The sequence below is a fragment of the Pholcus phalangioides genome, unplaced genomic scaffold, assembly GCF_987345545.1.
Source record: "Pholcus phalangioides strain wild (caught in Gottingen) unplaced genomic scaffold, Ppha-v1.0 ptg000042l_1, whole genome shotgun sequence".
NCBI classification, from domain to species: domain Eukaryota; kingdom Metazoa; phylum Arthropoda; class Arachnida; order Araneae; family Pholcidae; genus Pholcus; species Pholcus phalangioides.
The window spans coordinates 9,493,709-9,520,108 of NW_028301628.1; the positions used below are offsets into that span (position 1 = coordinate 9,493,709).

Below are 26,400 nucleotides of genomic sequence, written 5' to 3' on the forward strand. Positions count from 1 at the left end.
GGGACACCAATTCACATACTTTTAGTGGGGCCCCAGACTGGCTTGATCCCGGGCATCCGCTGTTGCGAATTCTACAACAGAAAAGAATGAGATTCATCCAGGGCCCCCAAAATGAAACCTGTAAACATAGGGCCCCCGACTTGGCAGCTTGTCGGTCATCCCCCGGAGCGAATGCCATGAAAAATTTTCATTTGTATTCGTTTTACCAACGAATATAATCCAGGACCATCCACGCAACTACCCGTGACCGAATTCGCAAATTTTTTAGAGCCCCCAGACTGGATATATCTTGTGCTTCCACTATCGCAAATTTTTCAACGTTAAAGCAGCAAGAAAACAATGAGATCCATCAAGGGCCCCTGGAAATGAAAACTTTTAACTTTCCCATGAAGGTATACGTACAATCCCCCCCGGGTACCCCGACCCTGTGTGTTAACAATTGTTAACAATTGGGAGCACTGTATATTAAACATATACATACCTCTCGACATGACCTCCTCCCCCCCCCCCCCCCCACAAGGGCAGGGCTGACAGGACCAGAACGATTCTTATCACTTTTTGATTTTTCACACTATAAATTAACCACAGAGGGGCTGTGAAAAGCTGGTTTGGGGGCTCGTTATCTAAATTCCAGCCTAAGGGTCCTGCTGTAGGATATGGGAGCCTCTCGGTACATGCACATAACATATTCCCGATGGGTCCCAATATGTGCTCGAGTTAAATGAATACTTGACCCAAAATCGCAACCGACTTCCGTAACACAAAAACGTAACAGATTTCCGTCACTCGGTTGCTTAGCAACAGGCCCTTTTCGAGTTTGTGATTTTATATTATAGAGTAGATATATAACCGAACAAGTAGGGATTGCTTCACGCGGGCTGTGGTTTGTGCCGGTTATGTTCAACAAAAACTTTAATTATCTTTAGACATTTATTAACTTTAATTATCTTATCAAGAGTGCTCCATCCCACTTTCGTGGGACTGAAGCTTGAAAGACGCTTTGCCTCTGACCCATGGAGTCTTTCCTCCACGCCTCTGACTAGTATCAGAAAGAATATCCCATATCACTAGGGTGACCATACGTCCCGTATTTCCCGGGACAGTCCCGGTATTTTCTCTTTTTTTGGCCGTCCCGACTTTTTGGCAAAAGTGTCCCGGTTTTTCCCGTATTTCACACGAAGCCTACTTGAATTTTTATTCTTTATTAAAGTCGAAGATTGAAATTATTTTTCAACTCGAATTATTTTATGATAGTTACAACTATATATGGGATATTAATCTCCCACATTTGCCTTGGTAAACGTGTTTTTTTTTTCCGTGGAATACATTTTTAATCCACTGCAATTTGCAGTAATGCATCATTTCCCGCCATTGTGATTTTTCCGTAATTTCAACAATATTTGGCAACTTTGTTTGGTTTTGGCGTCGTTTTTGGCGATAATTGTGAAGTCCCGTATTTTCCCGTATTTGGAATCCCGATGTCCCGTATTTCCCTCGAGGAAATATGGTCAGCCTACATATCACTTTACTGCCATCTACAGTTTGCAAATAATACTAGTTGACAGTTTCTCGTTTGCTTTCGAAGTTATAGATAGCAACATGTGTCCTATTTTTTTTTTTCATTTCTGATTCGTTAATGAAGTTTTCAAATTTCTATATAGATAGATGACAGCAATAGCTGCAGTACTTAGGCATTGACTATACGTATTTACTTTTTTTTATCGTAAGTCTACGATTATCTACGAGCTTTTAGGAGGAATTCGGAATACAGATCATGGGTGAAGTGACAGAAAATCCAAGACCATGACCTCTATCATCACACTTGCGATAATACCGTACTCATGTACTATAGAAGATGCTGGCTTACGACTATAATCGTATATATTTGGTCTCACTCTCACATGTTTATTTGATTGAGCAGCCGTTATGCTTTTTTTTGGCGCATATCCAAAAAGTTGAAAATGCACACATTTCAGATAAACATTATTATACAAGTGCGTAGATAAAGTCCAAGGACGTGAATTGAGGTCGCCGCGATGTCCTTGTTGACAGCTTTCGCTATGAATTTTTCATTTCTTTTGAATAAGTAATCTCACCACTGATAAGAAATCTCGACGCTGCGATATGGGTACTATTAAATCCCACGCTGAGAAGCTTGCGGTAATATGATTGTTATCATCATGATTTAAATGAATTATAAATATATTATTGATGATTAACCTGAGGTGGATAAATTGTTTTGTCACCCTTCTCTCATTGTAGTCTAATTTTCTTGACCACTCATTCCTCAAATTTGCCGCCCCGGGCTATAGCCTGCTTACCCCCCCCCCCCCTCCTTAAGTACACCTCTTAAGCTGGATGAAAAATTCCTTTCGCAAAAAAGCGAAAATTGGGGGGGGGGGGGGAAAGCTTTAGCAAAATGCTACAATGCTAAGGGGCCACTCAAGTCAGCAGATTTTTAGCCATTTTTGACCCCTCCCCCTTGTCATCTACCTAACCCCCTATACCCCTTGTGAGCAAAATTTAGTCAGCAGCTTAGAATATTTCATATCTTCAAAAAGGGTGGTTGATGACATAAGTAACCTTCAAACCCTCCCCCCCCCCTTTTCTCATCAAAAGTCAGCAAATCCGAAAGCCCCTCCCTCCCGATGCTGACGTAATACTTGAATGACCCCTAATGTAATGATTAATGGTTGGATGTCTACTCGTTGCGTTCCTCCTGTACGCATTTTCGCGAAAGTGGCTACTACTTTTTTCGCATTCTACGATTTTCTTTCGTAGCTTAAACCCTGGTCTCGAGTCTCTCTCAGCGCACAGACTTTCTTGGTCACTTCGTGGCTGCTCACTGACTTTGTTCTCTGCCTTACAGCCACTCCTTCAGTCATTCACATGCTTGCACGCTTGTTTGGTCACCCACAGAGCTCTCTTCCGTACTTCCCATGGTTAGAAATTCTCACCTAACCTCTGGTTTTTCACTCACCTCTGTCTCTAAGACACTCTTTTGATCACTCATACTTGCCAGGGTTGAAGAAAATCATAGAATGCGAAAGAAGTAGTAGCTACTTTTGCAAAAATGCTTACAGGAGGTGCGAAACGAGTAGACATCCAACCATCAATCATTACATTAGCATTGTAGAATTTTGCTAAAGCTTTACCCTCGATTTTTCGTTTTTTGTGAAAGGAATTTTTTATCCAGTTTAAACCCTGGTACTTGCACACTTTCTCTGTCACGTGTTTACTTACATGCTTGCAAAGTCTTTAGGCCTATCTCACTTGTTTGGTCACTCACTGACCTAGTCCCTCGCTCTCTATGCAAATGCAAGTTTATTGTTCTATTGCCTGTTGCTATAACAAAGGGAATTAATATAGAGACTTGTCTGAAATGAAAATTTAATAATGCAATGAAATCTGTATATATAAAATGATATGTCTTGACTGACAGATTCATCATTGCCAAGCCAAAACCACTGACGTTATGAATGTGAAATTTGGTCAGTAGACGGGGTTTTTCGAACTTCTTCCCCCACTTAAAAGGGTCATGGGGGAGGTTAAAGATAAAAAAAAGTCCATGCTCAGCTGAAATTGCTAAAGTTATAAGTATGAAATTTAGTCAGTAGTTTCATTTTATGATTTAAAGCAGTGATTCCCAATGTGAGCGTTAACACCCCATGGGGGCGATGGAATGTTCTGGGGGGGGGGGCAGTAGAAGCTGTGAGGATAACATGGGATCCGGATCCTATGGGTTAAATTGCGTTGGGAGAAAAAATTTCTGAAGAAGGGGGCGATGGGACAAAAAAGGTTGGGAAACTATGATCTAAAGACTCACTAAAGCGAGACTTCAAATTTCAACCTGTAAAAAAAAGAGGGGGGGGTCATAAGGCAGGTGGTTCAAAGGTTATATGGAGCAATCATTTGCGAGCCGAAACCGATAAAGCTATAAATATGAAATTTGGTCAGCATTATGATTTATAATATACTTTAAGACAGGATTTCCCACCTTTGTACAGGGTAGCATTCACACAGGCTAAATCTTCCAGAGAAATTGTGAGTGACTAGCCTTTGAAAGGCAAGGCATTAATTGATTAGAATAGAAAAAAAAAAACTCTTGAATGTTTTGGTTTTTAAAAAAAAAAAAAATATGATTTTTGATCCCTTACCCCCCTTGTTTACACCCCTGAACCACTTCCTGACTAGTTTAGCAAGTCATTTGGCTAGGACGGCATTTGTAACAGCCATATATGAAGGTGGTGCCTACGACAGCATATATATGCAGATTTTCTGTCTTTATCACATGGATATGATGGAATAATTTGTCATAAAGCTGCTGCCAGGCGTGCTAGCCCAGGTCTATAAGGCACTTGCGTGTGTCGGGAGGTGCACTTTCCCATGCACTAGAGGTGTCGGGAGTTTGATAACCAGTTCATCTTTGTCAGAGGCGGATTTGATGGAATGCGCACCGGGCCCTGAGTAACCAAAATTTCATACTTTTTTCTAATTTAAAGGCCTAATATTTTCTTTTGTGCCCGGGGTCTCGACTGACATTAACGCCACTTGTCATAAACTGTCCTGACACAGGGCAGGGGTACAACAGAAACGGTGACAGGACCACAGAAAAAGATTGCCTCCGCAGGAATTCCCCCATCGAGGGGTTAGTGCACCAACAAACCAACTTCTCGGTGAGTATGAAAAAAAACTCCCAAAAACAATGGATGCAGTAGAGACAATTATCGCCTAAAGTACCAAAAGTATATTTATATGTGTCTCGAGTTCAACACCCGGTTCGTCCTTGTCAGAAAGTTTCCTGACGTGATTGTACAAAGGAAAAGGCAAAGTGACCAGGAAAAAAGGTTGTTACTGCAGGAACCCCACACCATAGGGTTAGTGCACCTCTCTGAGAGTATTAAAAAACTGTCATTCAGAATCGGCAATAAATTGTAGGTTCCGGTCAAAATTAATCCTTGTGTGTAGAAAATGGCAGTGATGCGACAAAAAATGCTCAATAGCTGCTGCCACCTGCACAGGCATCCTATCATTCTATTCTGTTATCCAGCACTTATCCAGTAGATGAAGTTGAACAATTATATTTCAAGGTCTGGAGTTATTATTGCTTTTATCTTCTCCATGCTTTGCAAGGCTGTATTCTCAAGTATTTTGTATTTTCTTTTAAATATATATACAGTGTGCATATGTAACAAGGCATTTTACTGGTGAGCTGTTGATCATAGAGGCATACTTCCAATTAAAAAAAAGTGTCCAAATACAGTACAATCCCATTTTAACGAATACTGTTATAGCGAAAATCTCATTTTAACAAACACTGTGATAGCAAAAATCTCATTTTAACGAACACTTTTTGAATCCCCCAGATAAGTTTACATAGGAACAATTACATACGAAATCCTTTATAACAAAGTGATTTCTCTGGTCTCTTAGAGTTCGTTATAACGGGATTCGACTGTAATGTGTAGATATGTCATTCATGTAGCACAGAGGTCTTCAACATTTTTTCAGTTGCGGACACTGCCTACACCCATTATCAAAAGAAGAGCACCCTTACAGCAAGTTTGGCATATGAATGCATACAATTAGGATGATACAATCCGCGAATACAGTTTGTACAAAGTGTTTAATAAAAAATGGGCACGGTAGCTCGGTCGATAAGATACTCGCCTACAGTATAAAGGATGTGTAGAGGTGTCGCGAGTTCGATACCCGGTTCTTCCTTGTCAGAAAACTTTCCTGACACACGGGTACAACAAAAAACTGCGACTTGACTGCAGCAAAAAATTGCTACCGCAGGGAGTCCCCATCGAGGGGTTAGCGCACCAACCTCTTGATGAGTATAGAAAACAAGCCTGCCGTTTGGAATCGGCAATAAATTGTAAGTCCCGGTCTAATTAGCCCTCGTGTACAGAAAATGACAGTGGTGCGACAAAAATGATCAAGTGATCAGGGTGTTTAATTGGAACATTTATGAAGTGCTTGCAAGCGTGAAATCGGACGCAAGCATTGAGCACACTGTGTATTTAAGGGAGCACCGTGGTGCTCGTAATCAATTGGTTGAAGATGCCTGATGTGTAGCAAGAGGTTGTATAGGTATCAACATATAAAAATTAACTTTTTATACAGTCTCAGTGTACCCAAAAACAAAATTAGGAAGTTGTTGCTCTGTCTCTCTTGATGCCAATTAAAAACAAAATTTCCATGTCTCTAAGTGCAGTATTCACTGAGATATTCACATTTGAAAAATAGAGGAAAGTTGGGGGAAAAAACCACATTAAATGCTGAAAAACCGTTTTAAATGTATTTAATGCCGTTTTTTTAAATTCAAATATCTCAATGAATATTGCACTTATAACCATGGAATTTTTTTAGTTGGAATCAACAGGGCAGCAACCTTCTAATTCGGTTTTCGGGCGCACAGGGACTGTATAAAAAATTTAATTTTTATTTTTTGATAACAATATACAACCGCTTGCACAAGTGAATTATATATCCGAGTACTACACCTTATTTGGATACTTTTTCTAATTGGAAGTAGGCCTCTAGGACCAACGGTTCACCAGTAAAATGTCATACGCTCTGTTACCCATGCTCCCTGTATAGGAGTTATTAGTAAGGAAGAAATACAAGATTTAAATGTCATCAATGCATCATTTTTAACATGAATTACTGAGAAATATTTTCCTGCATTCATTTTGACCTTGAACATTTGTATTCATAAAACTAATTAGTTTCACTAATTAACTTCATTACAACTATTTTTTATGATTATAAATTTACAGCAAAGAGAGAACCAGTTTCAATGTTTTTGTAAAAAAATTCAATCAAAAAACATTTTTTAATAGCTTCAAACTTCCAAATTAAGAGAAAAAAGAGGAAAAAATTGTGCATCTTCATGAAAAGAACCCAGCACCGGGGGTAGCACACGGAGGAATTAATTGGCCGGATGACTGGTTAAAAGTGGTTGGTTAGTTTGCAAATAAATGTTGTGTAAATCTGCCCTCCCACTCTATAAATTGGGCTGGAACTTTTTTTATCCATCAGTGCTTTTCATTTCCGTTTTTTTTAATCAATGGTTTTTTTTTTGTATTCAATCAGATATTTTGAGAGTGACTGTTACAACTAAGATTAGATCAGAAATATCCATTCACCCAGTCTCGAAGGTCAAGTTCAGGTTATCATGCCACTTGTTCTTATCACCTATCACCGGGCTATCCTTGTATCATTACAAGGTCTGTGTTTGATGATACCATGCTTTGCACTTGAGATAGTCACTCGTTGCTAGTAGAGTTGTTGAGTTTAGCTTCGGTCTTGGTTCTCTTTAAATGTTCTGTGGCTATTTTTCTTGCTGTTGATTGGTTTTTGTAAATCAGTCTGTTTTTTTTTAAAATCAACATGACTTCTACTGCTGGAAATCATTTGACTGTAGTAAGTTTTTTTTTTTAAATTGTCAATTTGATATTGATGTGAAAGCTATTATAGATATATAAATTATACTAGAAAGAAAGGAAGTGAAGATAAAGAAATGAGCGTGCTACAGCTGTCGGTCTATTCTAATGCTTGTTATTCTATTGTTGATACATTCACATCAAGGTGAATGTCACTAAGTTATAGAATATTCATAACATTAAATAATTTTAAATATTCAATAGATGTTTGGCAAGCAGAGGAAAATCAGTGACTCCACGCAGTTCAAACAGTTGACGAAACAGGATGCACAAAACCAGCTAGCAAAGGAGCTCGAGAAACTTCTTCAAACTGCACAAACAACCCATGCACGAATGGTAAGTAATAATTTTGGTCTTTATCACAGTGGAAAAAGTGTCTAGAGTTTCCAATTTTATGTAATTTAATAATGATATTGACAAAATCGACATTAATAATCATTACTAACTACACTCTTTTTTAAAAAAATGAAGTAAAATCCTTTTCACACAACAGACACCACCTCAGATGCAGTTACCCATCTTTTATGTGGCTAAATATATAATAATTTTTCCAGTGTGTCATAGAAGTATGCTTTTCAAACCCCTGACTAATGGTCACTCTTCTTTTACTGACCAATTTTTTTGTCCCACTGGTGCCTGCGAAAGAGATGTGATGTTTTACTGTATTTTTTCATTCCAATCTTTTGGGGGGGGGGGGGGGAGTTACAGATAATGCACAATTGGTATACCATCCGCACCAAGAAGTTTCAATGTTACGCATAGTCGGTGAATTATAGGCCTATTCATGGCTCCCATAAGGGTGGTTCTGATGCCTGAGTGATGTGGTGGTAAGATGCTCGTCTATCACCATGGAGCATGAAGGTTGCTGTCATGGTCCTGGGTTTGAACCCAAGGGAGGATATAGATAAGATATTTTCCCTAACGAACTTGAGGCAACCACCAATAGACAGCGCCTTCATTTCCAACCCATCTCATTAATGGCAGTAAATTGCGATATAGTGATATGGCCAGAGTTGGTGTATGGTGAAGTAGTAGCCCTGTGGCCCGGGACAATTACCATCATTTTTTTTTGTGCCGTAAATTCACTATTGAAGGATCCCAAGAAAAATCTGGCTTGTTGGGGAGGGGGGGGGGGGCCTCGTAAAAAATCCCAGCCTAGGAGCTCTTCTCCACGCTGTGGGGGCCATGATTAGAATCACATTGAAATCTAGGTTTTGTGAATTTGTTTCATGCATATTTGTTAACTTTGCAAAAACTGAAAATAAATTTCTTACTAAGACATTTTTGCTTTGGAAATTCTCTCCGAACTCCCTTCCCCTTAACCATATGGTAATGCTATTTTCAGGCTGGTCAAAATGAATAGTAATGATTAATTATTATTATTTTCACAGAAAGCAGCAGAACATTTCAGAGGATTTGAGAGGCTTTTTTCGAAATTTCTCAGCGATTCAAAATCTGCTGTCCAGTGGGATAAGATCGAACCTTTACCAGCGGATGCTGTAAGTGAATCCCATCAGTTGTATGTCAATTAAATTGTATGTTGTTTTTTTTTCATTTGACTGTCTTTTCACTGACTGATGTCCAACATTTAAAATGGTGTTGAGAGTAATGCTTTCTTTTTAAGAATACCAAATCATTGCCAATGAAAATAGTAATCATGAATGATTTGATAAATGATCATTATAATGAAACTTTTTCTTATTCAAGTTTTTAAAAAAATAAATTCTGTATCGATTCTGGTGATGTAGAATTCTCGCAAATATTCTTGAGAATATTCTCATCGAGGTGAATATTTGAGAATATTATCTGGAAGGAATACGTTTATAAATTACTGGGGAATATTCTCTTATCGAAAATAATAACAATTCTCATTATTAATATAATAGTTCTTCCAGAGAATATTCTTCTCTATGAAAATATTCTTCAGTTATAGAAGTTCTTCCAGAGAATATTCTTCTCTATGAAAATATTCTTCAGTTATAGAAGTTCTTCCAGAGAATATTCTCAAGAACATTTGTAATAACATGTATTATTATAAATAATTTCTATAAATAGCTTGAGAATAATTCTTATTATTTTCAATAAAGATACTCTCCATTAATTTACAATAGTAGTCCTTTGAGAGAATATTCTCTGCCCCCCGGCTCTCTTCCCGTCAACAAGACAGGAATATTAAAGTTTGTAGCCCACAATATTAAAATTTGAAAGCAAAAAAATTTAACCAACATTGATGAATTGTGCAGCTTGCAAAGAAATATGAGTGATACAGAATTTAAGTGTATGCACATTTGAAGAAAACAACAGTTGTGTATTTTCTTAGAATGAAGGTGATTATATAAGAATAGCTTCCTTTATCAATCAACTTTGATTTAATTTTTTGTTTTGAGCTTATTTCTGAAAATTTGTCAAACTTTAAAATACTTTTTCAAGGTTTCAATCTTAAGGTTTCTAAAAGCTTCATAACCAAACTTTTAAAACCTCTCGTCATGACTGTTCTCGAACTAAATGTGTCATTGGGGTGTGATTATGCCAAAAATTGCTTTGCTTTGAATGTTTCAGGCAATGAAAACTGATTTATATTTCATACTATAAACAAAATTAGTAAAAAAAATTTCATTATTTAAAAGAAAAATGAATATTCTCAATTATTCTGCAATTTTTACATCCTGGAGAATATTCTCACCTCATATCTCTAATTGATTCTTTTTAGGTCATAGACTATGATAAACTTCATGATCCCTCTCCAGACAAAATCCGTAATATATTGGACAAGCTGGTGGTCGTAAAGTTGAATGGAGGACTTGGCACCACTATGGGTTGCGTTGGCCCAAAATCTGTCATTCCAGTTCGCAATGAGTTGACTTTCCTTGATCTGAATATACAACAAATTGAGGTTAGAAATTTTTTTTTCCCCTTTTAAATTCTCAGTTATACATATAGCTATATGTTACTAGTGTTGAAATCTTTTTTTTTTTTTTGACTAATCCATTTAATACTGTGTTTTAGATAAACTATGATTGTCTTCAAAGAAAAGATATGTCATGCTGACCAGGGATCCCACACTTGGGTTGGTTATCAAATTTCAACTCCCAGTTGCTTTTTTTAAAAAAAAATTAATATGTGAAGCCCTAGAAATAAAGTCTGAGAAAGGAACATTGCACAAAACTCTCACTTTATCAGAGTTAAAATTTATGGCATTTTTACCAGCAGTATAAAATAATGGATGATTTGTCACAATTTTTGATTCTTAACATCTTTGGCTTCACTTGATCTTGTTTTTTTTTTTGAAGACTTGTTTCTTGATGGTAGCAAATCTACACCACTGAATGCATTACAATAGCTTGAAATTCCTGCTCAAAAATGTGTCTAAGAAAATTTGAATAGGCTAATCAAATCGATTTTGCAAGCAACCAATCACAATGTTACTTGAGATTTAAATGTGGGCACTTAGCTTCATTCGGATCGCAGTCTGTAATAATTAATTCTGTGCATGAATAACAGAGTAATTGTAATAATTAATATATTAATAATTACATATTATTACATTATTATGTACCCCTGATAATTAATTGTATGAACATAATTTTTCCTGATGAGTAACCAGGAATTGAGATTTGGTTACCAACTGGAATGAATTTTCCTACCTGGTACATTATTGTTGGGTTTTCTATTTCATTTCTTTAGTCTATTATTATCAAGCAAAGTTTTCATATCCTCCCCTTTCCTCGTACTCCCTATATTTATTTATATTTTGTTACTCCATTATAGTACCTGAATAAAACTCATGATTGTGACGTTCCACTTATTTTGATGAATTCATTCAACACCGATGAGGACATTCAGAAAATATTACCTAAATACAGAGGATGTCGGGTCAAGGTATATTCTTTTACTCAGAGTAGGTGAGTTGTATTCTCCAGTTTCATTTCAAATACCAAGATTGCATTTACCAGACTGTTCATTTTGATGCTGAGCCTCACACAAATAAAAAGTGCACTGAAAATATTTAAGTATAGCAAGGAAACAGATAATTTCTGGATATTATGCTGAGGTAAACTCAGAAAGGAAAGTCATCTTGTCTCCGTTGGGACTCTAACCCAGGCCCTTTTGCCTACTGGACAAGCATGCTATCTTCTACACCACTAGAGACAATTAGATCTCGCACACAATACTTTCCCACATACTCTAATTTTATTAGAAATTCTCCAGAAGAATGTATGAGGCTTGTTTGCCATTAAGTTTATGTACTACTACTAATTAACTTTACATGTACCTCATACACATTCCTGTGCAAAATTTCTAAAGAATCGACACATGCTGGAATGTGTGACCCTATGTCGTCATAGTTGAGCTTGTTTAATTGTTTTTGCTGTGCTGCCTTCCATATTTTGAAATGAAGATGGTAAATGTTTGAATCTTCATGTTATGTAAGTATCATGTCATATGTTTGTCTGCTTTCGGAGGAGAAACTTTTTTACATGCGAGGCAGTGAATGAGAGTTTATGTACTGCTAAATTTTTTATAGATGGTATTGAAATTCTGCATACAATGATCAGTGCATGCTGCCATCAGATAAGTCCCAGTGAGTTCTTTTTTTGCAAAACACTCGGGGCTTCTGACAAATACATGTTCACTGGCCCATGACCAAATATCTACTAAAAACATTCACCAGCATAATTAAGGCTGGAGTTTGTGTTCAATGAGTGGAATTATATGTTTGATATTCTGTTAATTAAAACTATGCACCATAAATGTGCTTTTGAGCATTTCTTCAGCTTTCTTCTATCTAAAATATGCTTATGCTTTTAATTTTTTTTTGTCTTCACAAATGTTGTTTTATCACAGCTTCTGTGTTTGTGCCTGCTTTGCAATTTTATGTCCAATATTTTAGGTTGGATTTTAAGTGTTGCAGCATTGTGATGCTTTGCTTATAAGCTATAACGAATGCACCAGAGAAAACAGCACTTGTTGAAAAAGGTGAATTATTGAAGTGTTATAAGTATAGTTTAAGAGATAAGTATAGTATAAGAAAAGGTGTAATGTCTGGGTATACCACATGCAATACATGTTTTTTATTGAATTTCTTCTATTTACTTTTCAGTGTAACTATTAGTTTTATGTTCTCCTTAAATTTTTTTTTAAACTTACCGTTATTGTACTTCACCACTAATATTTTGATATGAGGTTTTTTTCAAATTCTCATATTTTTATTGAAAAATTCACATGTGTAGAAAACTCAGCAGTGTAGCACATGGTATGTGTCAAAAGATCATCACTTATCGAAAAGATCCTGTCAAGGCGTTTTATGTGGCAGTGTTACATCTGTGCTATGAAGAATAACTTAGTCATGTGGTACCCTGAGAAATGTTGACTAAAATCTTGTTTTTTTTATTCTACAAAAAAATGTATCCCTTTATACATTTGGTGAAAAATTTGCTGATTGATATCCATAACAAAATTTAAATTTTTGTATTTCTCCCAATTATGATTTAATGTGCTGCTTTTTTTATTACGTCTAGTCAGGTGTTATCATTTTGATATGTTACTATCAAACTTGCATAGCTGTGTAGTTCTTTTAGGCAGGAAAGACTTTTCTATGCACTCTGTATATGTAGTGGAACTTTTTGGTTTATCAGTTCATTCATTCCGTAAAAGTGCTTACAATCCAAAACATTAGTATATAAAACAATTTTTCCCATAAAAAAGTAGGAACTCAAATTATTTGTTCCACAAGCTGATGACTCTTTTCAAAGATAAAAAGTGCAGGTTGATTTGTTTCACATTATGGAATTTTTACTTATTTTACATTTAAAGTGTATTTTTGGAATGATACAAAAGGTACATATCTAGGAAATTTTGGTGTACCTGCTACCCATCATGTGAGAAATCTCTAGTTTATATCAAATCAAAATCTGTTTAGACTTTTAACATATTGAGAAATATTGCTGGTTTATCAAGTCACAATTTGATAAATAAAATTTTGATTGTCTTGTGAAAAACTCATGAACAAAGTTTCTCTTTATCTGAAGTTTGATTGTATATGGCATTAAGCAAATGAAATTTTCAATATCTCAAGTTTCATGAGTATTATTTTGTTGTTCCTATTAGGTTTCCGAGGCTTCATAAGGAAAGTCTGCTTCCTCTGGCTACCTCCGTTGATGATCCAGATCCTGATGTGTAAGTGTAAAGAATGTTTGTGTAATTCAATGCACAGTTAGGACTTCTATCCTATATCTGCAGGCAATTGATTCTCTCTCCTTTCATGGTTACTTGAAGTGGAAAAAATAGAAATCAACACACACAGAGAAATATATATTTTTTCAAGACAAAACAACTTAGCAGTTGTTTCTAAGGCCACCACCTTTCAAGATGGTTCTAGAAATCGATGCATTTGATGCTCTGTTATGTTGCTCATAATTTGTGACAAATAAACATTTTTTTCTCTGTTGTCACAATTCCCAATCTGATCTTGTGACTTGAATATCTAGAGGTTCGGGGTAGGAGGACACATGATGTTGTCAATACATGCATACAATTGTATAATAGGTCACCTGCACACTTCTTTAATGTTTGGCATATCTTCCCAGGGCCACCCGTTCTTTTAAACACTGTGTATCAGAGATAGAAAAGTGCGGACACTCTGATAGTGGAAATCTTTCAACGAAACAAGGTTTTGAAAAAAATGTTTGACAAAAAATCAGGAACTAACAACATAATGATATTGAATGCCATTGATACATTTGTGCCTTTATGCGAAGCAAGGGGGAGGGAGTGAGTTTCAAACTTTTGATTCAGTTTTATAATAGGTGACGAAATATTTTAACCGGAAGGAATTGTTCTATGGTGTAACAGCGGAAGAGAATAACCTTTTACACAAATGATGGTATATCAAGGTAAAGCTTAAATTTATAATGACAGCATATTAGGGTATGGTTAATATAAATTTTTACACTCTCTGGGCTCCCACTTGTCTTACTTTTCCTACTTTTTGGTAAAATGTCATACTTTTACATACTTTCTAGTTTTTGTTACTTTTCCTATTTTTTTTTTTACCAAATCCTATTTACAAAATTTGTGTAATTGGTTTTAATTGAGTAGGGAATCATTGATATATTGCCAAATAGTACAGATGTTGTAGATTACAATTAATGGTTCTGCCAAAGTGGAAATTGTATTGTTTTCAAGGTTATTTAGGGGTTGTATGTGGACTATTTGGTTTATTAATTTTTCTTTTGCTGAATTTGAGAGGGAGAACAAATAGAGTAGTCATTAAAAACTTCTGTCTGGATGAAAAAAAATAATTTTGTATTTACTTTTCATGGTCTTGGACAGTAACTAGCATTCATCATTTAAAATTATGGTTCACATTTTGTGTGTAGGTGAAACAGTTTGCATTACAAAGCAGTTGGATACATAGGCCTATTCTAGGTTTGGTGATTCTGATGCAACCCAATAGCATTCCATTGTTTTCTGTATTTTTAGTGCATGCAGAGTCATAAACAATGTATAAAATTTAGATGACTTTTTTCTCAGCCAGAGATATCAAGGAAACAGTTATTTTCCGGATATTATGCTGAGGTGAGCTCGGAAAGAAAAGTACTTCAGCGCCTCACGACACAGTGCGTGAAATTAGGAAGGCAGATTCATGTGTCTCCAGTGGTGTAGATGGTAGCATGCTTGCCCGGTATGCAAGAGGGCCTGGGTTCGTGTCCCGGCGGAGACGTGATGACTTTTCTTTCCGAGCTCACCTCAGCATAATATCCGGAAAATAACTGTTTCCTTGAATGTATAAAATACTCAGCAAAGAGCTAGAAATGAAAGTGTTTCATTTTTCAAGAACTATTATACTGATATTGAACAGTAAAATGTAAAAAAATCCCTTTAAAAAAGAGATGGCAGCACACCAGCCAGTTCTTGATCTCCGAAGTAAATAAACATAAATAAACATCGGAGCTTGTAATTTACACATTGTGCTTTTGAAAGTGTGTGTGCTATATGCTTCAATTGATTAATAACAGAATTCTGATCAGAGAATTTTTTACTCATTTACAGATGGTTCCCTCCTGGCCATGGTGACTTCTATGAATCTTTTTACAATTCTGGTTTGATGGAAAATTTTATAAGTCAAGGAAAAGAGTACATCTTCATATCAAACATAGATAACTTGGGTGCCACAGTTGATCTCAGTATCCTTTTCCCCCATGTTTTGATCAATAGAGACTGATATTCACTTGAAGTTGTATTCAAATTTTTAATGAAGACTTTTTGATTGTGATGACATTTTGTTTTTTATAGACCCACATTGTGTGACAGAAATTTATAAAAAAACTAAACAGGTATATGTACTATTTTCTAACCTTTTGTTGCATGCTATCTCTACCTCTTTCAGACCCAGATAGAACACACATTTGTGCATACCAGGTCTGAAAGGGTTATAAGAGAAAAATGTTACAATTTAATAATTTGAAGGAATTATAAATGTATTACACACATTGATGACCCAGTTAAAAAAAAAAAAAAACTCAGAAAATTGTATTTTTGAGTTATGCATGCCATGAGAATGGTGGAAAATGCTTCTGTATATTGCAAAACAGTGACAACTCTCAACTCTGCTTATATGCTCCTTATTGTAATTGAATCTGAGTTGATTCCCATTCAGCTCCATACAAAGGGAATCTTTAAAATGCAGATATCTCAAAACATTGAATTTTGAGTTGTTGCCTTTTTGAACTAGGTGGTCGATATAAATCATATTGGGCTTTCATGCCCATCTACTAATGATGGATTGAAAGGTTTTGAACTGTTTGGCTGACATGAAGTGGGTGAATAAACTCAATTTATCACTCACTTGAGTAATGATTGATGGCAACTAAAATTCAAAAACGTGAGAGGACATCCGTACACTGGGGTAAACTAAAAAACCATTTGTTGCAGAGAACATGCCTTAGGCTATGATCATTAGGTGTTATTCAGTGGTTCCCAGATTTTATCAACAAATAATAATCAAATATTCATAGAAGCAGAGAGATTCAAAAGAGTAGAAAAAATACACAATACAAAGACGAAAGTATGAAGGTCAAGCGTTTGGTTTCCATGGCCAAGAAATATGGAAAGTGTAGGCAAAACTAAACGGACAATCAAATTATTCAAATGCTACTGACCAATCACAGCCAACCATTACAAGTCTAGCTGGACAGTTGCATAGAGGCTTTGTCCTTGACTATGCCTGATTATTGACTCCTGAAGATGCTCATCAATTGTGCAAGCAAAACTTGTAGGTTTATTCACTCATTCATGATGGTGGAATTGCTTTAAATCTTTCCATCAATGTATTATTATATATATTATACAGCAGGACTTGACAAATTTAAAACAATTAAAAGTAAGCATATTTATTTTTTAGAAAAAGCTGCCCTAAATAACCTTTCTTTGTGATTTTTTCCTGGGACTCTCCAGGGAAGTGTACAAGGTATCAGTCACTGATCTTTACAAAAGGTGGGAAAGAACAGCGTAAATGAAGTAATGAAGCGTCCATTTGTTTATGCTGCTCTTTCCCACCTTTATAGCAATATTTTGAATTCAAATATCTGAATATTTGAATATTACACTTAAAAACATGGAGTTTTTTTGTGGTCTTAGGGGAGACAACTTTCTAATTGGATTTTTGAAGACAAAAAGTTAATTTTTTTATTCTGATAATCACATGACCCATGCAATATGAATGATGTATCTGAGGTCCACATATTATTTGGATACTTTTTTAATTGGAAGTACGCTTTTAGGATCAACGGTTAGCCAGTAGTTTGCAGTGCAAGGAGTTAGTTATGCACTCTGTATACTGGCAAGATAAATTAGCCTCTATCTCAAAAATGGTGCAACTCTAGATAGTTCCTTTGACTTTTTTTACTATGCATGACAAGACCTTTTCACAAATACTACTTGTGTCAAAATCGGTCACTGGCACCTTGTGCACTTCCCTAGTTAGCGAACCCTTTCCATGTTAATACACATGCTGACGTAAATTCTGAAAAATTTGTATTGTTCTTGAAAACCCAATTTAGTGATTGATTAGGCATACTATTAATTAGGCAGATACTAAATTCTCTGTTGCCATGGCAATCAAGCCCTGTTATAAAGTTGCATTCTATATCTAAAATAAGTGGAAATTTTTGAGTAAAACCAAGTACCTCTGTAGAGCTGTAATATGCCTGAAATATTTAGTTTCTAAAGATACCAACAGTTGAACATTTTGCTAATAAAACAAGTTTATTCCTACAACTGTATATTAATTTAACCAGATTTGCTTATAAATCACCTGCCATTTCTTTGGTCTCCAACATTTTCATCTTAGACAAACTTTTAAAAATGTGCATCTGAAAAGTTATTATTTTTTTTTTCAGGTATGGAGAGGTTTTAAAGCACACATTGAGAGAATTTTTTTTCACTATTTTTAATTTGATATTATTCTTGACTGTCAGAAATTCTGAATCTACTCATGAATCCCAAAAATGGAATATCTCATGACTATATCATGGAAGTTACAAACAAAACTAATGCTGATGTGAAGGTAATTGTTTATAATTTCCCTCTGACTTTTTTTACTGCTATCACTTATAAAATTTGAGGTTTCTCTTGTGGGTAGAATGCACACAGATAATTTAAATATGGGAAATCTTATGGTTAAGAATTATACATGATGTAGAAAGGAGGACCTAGGCTGGTTGTACTAAAAGGTGTAATACCCCTGTTTTTATGTACAACATCTCCTTCAAGGCACAGTAGTCCCAGGTTGATAAGATAAAGTACCCCACCTAAAGTACCAAAGGATGTTTAGAGGTGTCGCGAGTTTGATACCCTCTTCGTCCATGTCAGAAACTTTCCTGACACAGGGGTATAACGTCGACATAACCACAGAAAAAAAGAAGGAAAAGATTGCTACTGCAGGAAGTCCCACATCGAGGGGTTAGTCCACCATCCTCTCGGTGAGTATAAAAAAAAAGTCTGCCATTAAGAATCGACAATAAATTGTAGGTCCTGGTCTAATTAGCCTTTGTGTCCAAAAGATGACAGTGGTGTGACAAAAATGATCAAATGATATCTCCTTCATTATTATCTGTACGCATGTAAGATAAATTTGATATTTTATTCTAATATGATATAGGCAACATTCCCTTTATTATTATTTTTTGAATCTGCTCAGACCTGTTATTCTGCAAACAGAATTTTGACATCTGTGCGGAATGACAGAACCAACTGCTCTGCTATCAATATAGGCCTACAGTGTAGTAAATTTCTTTTTTGCACAACTGCGCACTGGTGAAGAGGGAACATTGGGTATATGATGTAGAAAAAATATCTCTTTCATAAAATGAGAATAAAAATGTAGAGATTATATATATATATAGAAACCAGATGTGTGAAACACTTATCTTCCCATTATTCCAGGGTGGAACCTTGATAAAATATGAAGACCGACTGCGCTTGCTTGAATTACCTCAAGTGCCAAAAGATCATGTAAGAATTTTTAATCATGCTTATCACATATGAAATACAAAACATGAATTGAATCATGTTGTTATTAGGCCCTTTACTGATAAGAAAAGAAAAATATTTGCTATTATCACATTGTTACTACTTCTAATTTATTATAGCTTTTCACCTCTGATTGTATTGATTATCGTTTTTTTATAGGTTGATGAATTCAAAAGTGTATCTAAATTCAAGTAAGCTTCTTTCAACTTTATATTGTAACTTTTTTTTTTAAGTGCAAAAAATTTTGTGAGCTTTATTTTGGATACAGGCATTGCCTCACTTAAGAGATTTCACTATAATTGAAAAGTTTATTTTAGAATTAGCAGCCCGCGAAATTGGGTTTGTCATTTGATTTTAATCCTGAAAATGGAATTTCAAATTAGAAGCATGATTTAAATGACAGAACCTATTGGATTTGTTGAGGCAGATGAGACAAATATGGTAGAAATGCTCAACTCCATCTCACCGAATCTTACTAATGAGCATCTTTTGATGCCACATCAACACTATCAGAATTTTAATCAAAAACTGTTTTAATTAATCTAGAATTGCATATTCTTGAGGGATATTCAGAATTCTCTAGCTTTGTTTCTAAAATCATAATGGAGAGACAAAGAATGCTGCTTATCAGCTGAATCTCTAATGCTTTCATTAAAAAATTTATCAGCCCGTCATATCAGGCTCTTCAGGAAAGAAACGTTCACACTCACTAGAATCAATATGAAGTAGTGAAAAGACAGAAATAAAAAGTATTAATTAAATTTATTCATATAGCTCAAATTGACGAGATTAGTTTGTAATTTTGAATAAATTCATTCACAAATAAATAAATATATATATATATAGCGATGCTGGAAGTTGAGTTTACTTTTATTTTTTTTATAGTTCTGAAGAAAATCCCTATCTTACCCAGGTTAAATTTAATTTACTTTACACAATTTTGTTTTACACAATTATTCTGTAGAACCAGTTTAATCACGTAAAGCAAAGAAAGACCATACTAACCTCTTTCTGGCTTTATCAAAGCTGAGCTTCATAACATGTGATCTGTTATTTTGGCTTATCTCAAATTTATGTTGAGCACACACAAATTTTTTATGGTTCAAGATGCCTTTCTGTCTCATTCTTAAAATATTTTTTATCTGTATTTCATTCTTCAATACATGTTCTCAAATAATTTGTGTAAAAAATTTGCATGCTAATTGTGCTATAGTGTGTGAAAATCTCTGATTATGTGTAAAAAAACCCCCAGATTAAAAAAAAAATTCTACCTAAGATAAATTCAGTCTGGTAGGGGTTGAAGTCTCAAACAAACAAAAAAAGTGTTAAAGGTTTTTTGAAATGTAAGGTACTTTCCTTTCATCAGTGGGAATCAAATAGTTTAACATCTTTCATCGTCATAAAAAAACATACATTAGTCCCCATATTTAAGAATATTTCATTGTTCCATCAGAAATTTCATTATAGAGAAATATTGTTTAATGTAGTAAGTTTTTTAATGTAGTAATTAATGAATCTTATTTTGGAGTAGATAAGGAAAAATTTTAGACTTTAGATGAAAATGTGGAAAACTCTTTAAATAAGGACTACCAAATATCTATCACTTTAATAGTCATTTTATCATTATACTGAAATTCAGCATAGGTATGAATTTTTTTTACATAGTTCGCTTGCATATCTTTGCCAAGTCCTGGACTGTACTGAATATACATAACCCTGGTATATTGCCACAGAGGCAGCTTAAAGTTCTGGACTAGATGCAAACTAGTTTGATTCCACACATATTTAGGGGCAGGTAAACCAGAATCATTAGTTGCAATGCAAATGACCAAATTATTTAATGTCTATTAATTTCAAAATTGTTTATGGCTTTGTAGGATTTTCAACACGAACAATCTATGGATGAAGATGAAAAGTGTAGCTGAACTTGTCAAAGAAGAAAGACTGAATATGGAGCTTATTGTTAACCCCAAGGTATCACAAATCTGTAGATCGGTTGTAGCTATGACATTTTAGTTCAAATAGCATGTATTTCAGTGCTTATCATGTTCATCATAATTCGCTAGGAGTTATAAACATTATGTGTGATTTTGACAACTTGGAACTCTAAGCTAATCTCCTCATTTCGCTTCAATTGTTTTGAAAAGACAGTTGAACTTCACTAAGACAAAGTAAAAAAATTCACATACACACAACCACAAAAGATGTCCTTTGCAATAACCAAATTTCAGATCAGCTGATACAACAATAATTTAATCATGTCCAACATGGATTTGTATTCAGCTAAACTTTGTTTTGAGTGACTGGTTTAAATGAGATTCAACTGTCAGTTTTTGATGCTGAATGATTCTACTTCTTCCCATTATGAGCCTTTATTTTATATTATATTTGTATGTTTGAGGGAAACTGTTGCATGAATCTTCCATTTCTTATAATTATAACCTTTTTATTTTTGTTTCAAACAGACTCTAGATAATGGATTAAATGTCTTGCAACTTGAAACAGCTGCTGGTGCTGCCATGAAAGACTTTTCTGGTGCAGTTGGTAAGCACAAAATTTCTCACATTCTTATTGACCGATAGGATGTATAAAGTAGAACTTTGATTATCTGGCATGATTGGGACGAGCCTATACCGTGGGAAACCAAAGTTTTGAATATACTAGTAGAGGGAAGAATATATTTTTTCGGACAGTTCTCGGTACAGAACTTAGACATGAGTGATGTGTGTGAATTGACCTTTAAATAGGTGCTTAATTTGTTGGAGTTTATTTTTTTATGCATTTTGCCCCTTAACAATTGTTTATTAATTTCATGATTATGTATATCAGTAAAACATGGTTTCATCTCATTGTCTTTAGGAGTAAATGTGCCCAGAAGTCGTTTCTTGCCTGTGAAAAAGTCTTCCGATTTGCTTTTGGTGATGAGTAACTTATACAGCATGAAGAACGGATCACTTATAATGAATCCTAAAAGACCATTCACAACCACACCACTGGTTAAGCTTGGTGATTTGCATTTCTTAAAAGTAAGAAACTCTTTAATCTTGTTCCACTATATAAGGTTTCATTTATATGACAAAATTTTTTCCCCTATTGAAATTTGAAAAAGAATCGCTCATGTTTATTTCTACTCAACGGGTCCTATTTTATAAAATAATCAAAAACAAATAGCCTATATAAGGGCTTGACAAATCTCAGATGCTAGATCGCCATTGCGACTAAAAAACTGGAGAACTTGTGCTTAAAACTTCTATATGGGATTACTGAATATGAGCCAAAGGATGACGCAAAATTTTCTGATTTCATTACATTACATTTTTTAACATGGGAAAGAGTTATAAAGTCCTGAAAAAACATTATTAATGACTGATGGTCTTGAGCTTGAAAAACCATGCTCGGCTCCTAAGAAATTTGTCTGGCACCTAAATATTTTTTCGATTTGTCAAGCCGTGGCTTATATCTCACAGTATGTAGTTCAAGAGCTTCTGAATTGCAATGAATGAACACAAATATGTCAGATTTTTAAAGGATGGTGAAGACTTGTATTTGCCAATTATATGAACTAAATCTTCATTTCATTTTTTAAATTTAGGTTTCTGAATTTTGGAGGAGGTTTGCCAGTATTCCAGATATGCTTGAGCTTGATCATTTGACAGTATCTGGAGATGTCACCTTCGGTAAAGGTGTTTCATTAAAGGTATAATTTTTTTTATTCTGATATATATTTTATATACATATTATTGCACAGGAAATATGTACTGTAGAACCTACCTTGCCAGCAAAACTGGTTCAGTCGGTTTAGGGTAAATCCAATTAAAGGACATATGGAAACATGTACAAAATTAATTACATATGCATTATGTATTAGATCTCTCTAGTAATTTCATTTATAAATATTGTACTACATCAATATCTTGTGTGGCTAATTGCACCTTTTTCAATTTATGTTAAAACATTACATACATACAATGCAGTTGTGAAACTACCGAGACCAATGAGAATGACTATAGTTTTTTATTAAAATATCAAAACATGTTAGTAATTAAATGGGAAGCAAAATGAATTATAAACACGGAGCCAACATCAATGATTGAAGCACAGATAATGACACAAATAAATCTGATCCATCAAACTAGATCTCCCACCAACAAGCTAACTCAACTTTCCATCTTCTCTCTCCCAGTTCAAAACTTTTCTCTGATAAAGGCACCTGCCCTAAAATTTCCTTTTTGGGGAGATGGCACGCCATCCTGTAACCTCTTGATCAATTGAGAAGCGCACTTCCACGAAGGCAGTCAAAAATGATAAAGGAATTCCAGGTGCCCTTCGACCGATACATAGCTGACAAAAAAGTCAGGAGCTGACGATACACAATCACAATGTATCTCCGGGGGAGAGAAATATATTGCATATTGCCACTTGGACCATAATTGAAAATTAATTAATAAATTTGAAAATTGATGAATAAAACAGTTGGAAACTAAGAGAGAAATAGTTCAATAATTAATAAATATTTAAAAATAATGAAAGAAATAATTTCTGAATTTGTAAAAGTTTCCAGTACTTTTTCCCTACTCCCCTCTTCCCCCCATTTGATTCAGGGACCTGAGACGGATTCCTAACAGTGGTATCAGCTCAAGAACCCACAGTAGTTGTAACACCATTCTGTGTGCCACCCCCCCTCAGAATTTATTCAGGAATCCCCTATTTAGTAATACTTGCATCACCCTGCATTTACATTGTCTAGCCCCAAATATCTTATTATATTATGTGAGAATAAATGAAATAAGTAGTTAGTTAATGAATCTAGTTTTCCTTATTTTGATCTCTAAACTCATACCTCATTCTACATGCAAAATTGCCATATACAGGAGTATGACAGTTTATTATTTAAATTCAGTTAGATGTTTTGCCCTTGTTAAAGAGGTTTACTGCATTACACTTTATGTAATAGAACCTCTCAGATCCCGACATTTCTACTAATTTTTGTCCCCTTAACCAGGAACTTTCCCTATCTTTATTTATGCATATTGCCAGATAAATTTTCAAATCGTTTATGCAATTTTTTAAGCTTTTAATTTTAAGAATTTACTTTCGTTTCCAGGGAACAGTTATAATCATCGCTAATCATGGAGACAGGATAGATATTCCAGCTGGTTCTATATTAGAAAATAAAATAGTCTCCGGCAATCTACGAATCTTGACTCACTGATGCATTTTCTCAGTATTTTGTTTGATTGCAAGTCATTTTTTTTATTAAAATAAATTTTTACAGTTTGAAAATTGTCTAGAAATATATTTACTCTGATAAATTTTGGTGCCATATTTTGCATTAAAAAAAAGTGATTTATTGGAGGTGCAGAAGTGGTAACAAATAGTCAGTTCTTTGTTCACAGGTATAGATAGTCTTTACTATTCTTTACGTGAAAATTTGAAGAGAATGTTACATTTTATTTTTTCAAATCTCGCTTGTACTTGGGTTTTATACTTACGTTATCTAAGAATTCAATAGAATTTCTTTGAATTTCAGTGTTTCAGATGTATATACATTTTTCTATAAACTGTTCTTATAAAAAGATTTTAAATTTTTTTATACTGTTGCTATAAGCCAACAATGTTTTACACACAATGATTGATATTCTTTGTAAAATTATTATCATTCATTTTGTAAAACTGTTATCAAAAGAATGTTTGCTTTGAAAAAAATTAAATAAAATATATTTTTCATATTCTACAAACTCTTAACTATTTGAATGAACTGAACATCAAACACAAATGCAATTTCTACTTTATGTTAAATTATGCTATTTAACAAACACAAAACTCTTTCTTTATTTCTGGATAGAAGTTATTTCTGTGTTTGCTTATAGCTTCGATAATTGTGACACTTGAAATCCAAACTCTGGAGCTACACTTGGTATCCCAAATACGGAAAATGTGAGGCATCTCACCAGTTAAGGTCAGAAATGATGCCAAAGGTGAATTTTGGGACAGCTGAAATTATGGGGAAATGAAGTACAGCAATGTCCCAGATCACTTAAGAGACCCCAAGCACATTTCAAAATCACATGAGCAACGCACGCCACAATTTGCGTTCACAAGTTGGATGTGGTACAATGTGCCAAATTACTTAAGTGGTTGATCAGCACATTTTCAGATCACTAGAGTGGTTTACAGATTGCTTAAGCTGCCCACGACACATTTCTATGTCAATCAAGTGGGCCCGCTGCACACTTTTAGGTCACGATAATGGCTCTTGGCACGTTTCCAGATCACTAAAATAGCCTGTGAGACATTCCCACTTCACGCAAATTGCCCTCGAGACATATTTCACATCACTCAAGCGGCTCGCGGCAGACTTTCAGATAATCTCAGTGGCTTTTGGCACATTTCCAGATGCATGGGTTGCTGTAGTTTAGTCGTATTTGACATAATTATTTTTTGTGGGCATCTTTTTTCAACTACCTCGTTGGACAATTTACCTGTTTCGGTCTGTGTTTGTATTTAAATTTCCCGCGGGACATTTCCACAATACTCAAGCTGCCCGCGGCGTACTTTTAAATCGCCTGAGCGCGCCCGACGCCTTTCCAGATGATTCAAGTGGCCTGCAGAGCATTCCCAGATCCCCTGAGCGGTTCGAGGTACATGTCCAGATAACTCATGACCCGCGACACGTTTCTTAACCAATGAAGTGGCCTGCTTTCCCCAAAAGGTTGAGCACCCTTGGACTTGTACCCTTCAAGAGTCACTGGTTAAAATCCAGCGTGCTATTTCTAGTTTCTTCCCCATATCTTTTCTCCCTCCCCCTTCACGATAATTGATAGGGCCGAATCTTGAATCCTACGAACTACGCGACCGCAGATGGCGCAAACTGAAAGGGGACGATATTTTAGGACACTAACTGAAGGTGAGGGCAATTTTTTTACCACCAAAAAATATTCGTGTACACTTTATGAATATCCAAAACCGACTCTTTACCCTTGATTTTATTCTGATAGTCTGACGGACGAAAGCTGTACCTTTTCCCACTAAAGCAGCGTTTCTCAACCTGTGGTCCACAGGCAGACTTGATAAAATTAATTATCCCTTGTTATTTATATTAATACTATCCATATGGATTCCGATAACATTATACCTTCATACTCGAATTCACCATACATCATCGAGGATAATGCAGGAAATTGCGATCTTAAAAACGAGATATCACTAAATTTTGCAGAAAATTGCAATTTGTCGACTTTTGCAATTATTTTGAAATAAGTATCGCGCGTTGGAAAAACAGGACAAATTAGGAAAAAAAATCGGAACAACGAAAATTACAGGTACGTCCCGTAATACGGGACACAAGTGGTCCGTCAAATTGTTTCAGACATCCTTTGTTCCAGAAAGGTTGAGAAACACTGCACTAAAGTATTCA

At 35.1% G+C, this 26,400-nt stretch overlaps 1 protein-coding gene across 2 annotated transcripts; it reads left to right on the top strand.

Moving 5' to 3' along the window:
• Window positions 1-1,895: 1,895 nt before the first annotated feature.
• LOC149064453 (UTP--glucose-1-phosphate uridylyltransferase-like) lies at window positions 1,896-24,721 on the top strand. Of its 2 annotated transcripts, none has more exons than XM_089255412.1 (15): window positions 1,896-2,160; window positions 7,656-7,787; window positions 8,843-8,950; window positions 10,162-10,344; window positions 11,220-11,353; window positions 13,560-13,628; window positions 15,504-15,637; window positions 17,930-18,018; window positions 18,897-18,965; window positions 19,143-19,174; window positions 20,861-20,957; window positions 21,449-21,527; window positions 21,843-22,009; window positions 22,576-22,680; window positions 24,088-24,721. In XM_089255412.1, exons 1-15 carry the CDS (start codon window positions 2,125-2,127, stop codon window positions 24,193-24,195), a joined length of 1,542 nt encoding a protein of 513 aa, XP_089111538.1. In that variant the 5' UTR covers window positions 1,896-2,124; the 3' UTR covers window positions 24,196-24,721. The 2 variants fall into 2 exon arrangements, with proteins under 2 accessions (XP_089111538.1, XP_089111539.1); XM_089255413.1 differs by lacking the exon at window positions 1,896-2,160 and adding an exon at window positions 7,224-7,431.
• The last annotated feature ends 1,679 nt before the right edge of the window (window positions 24,722-26,400 follow it).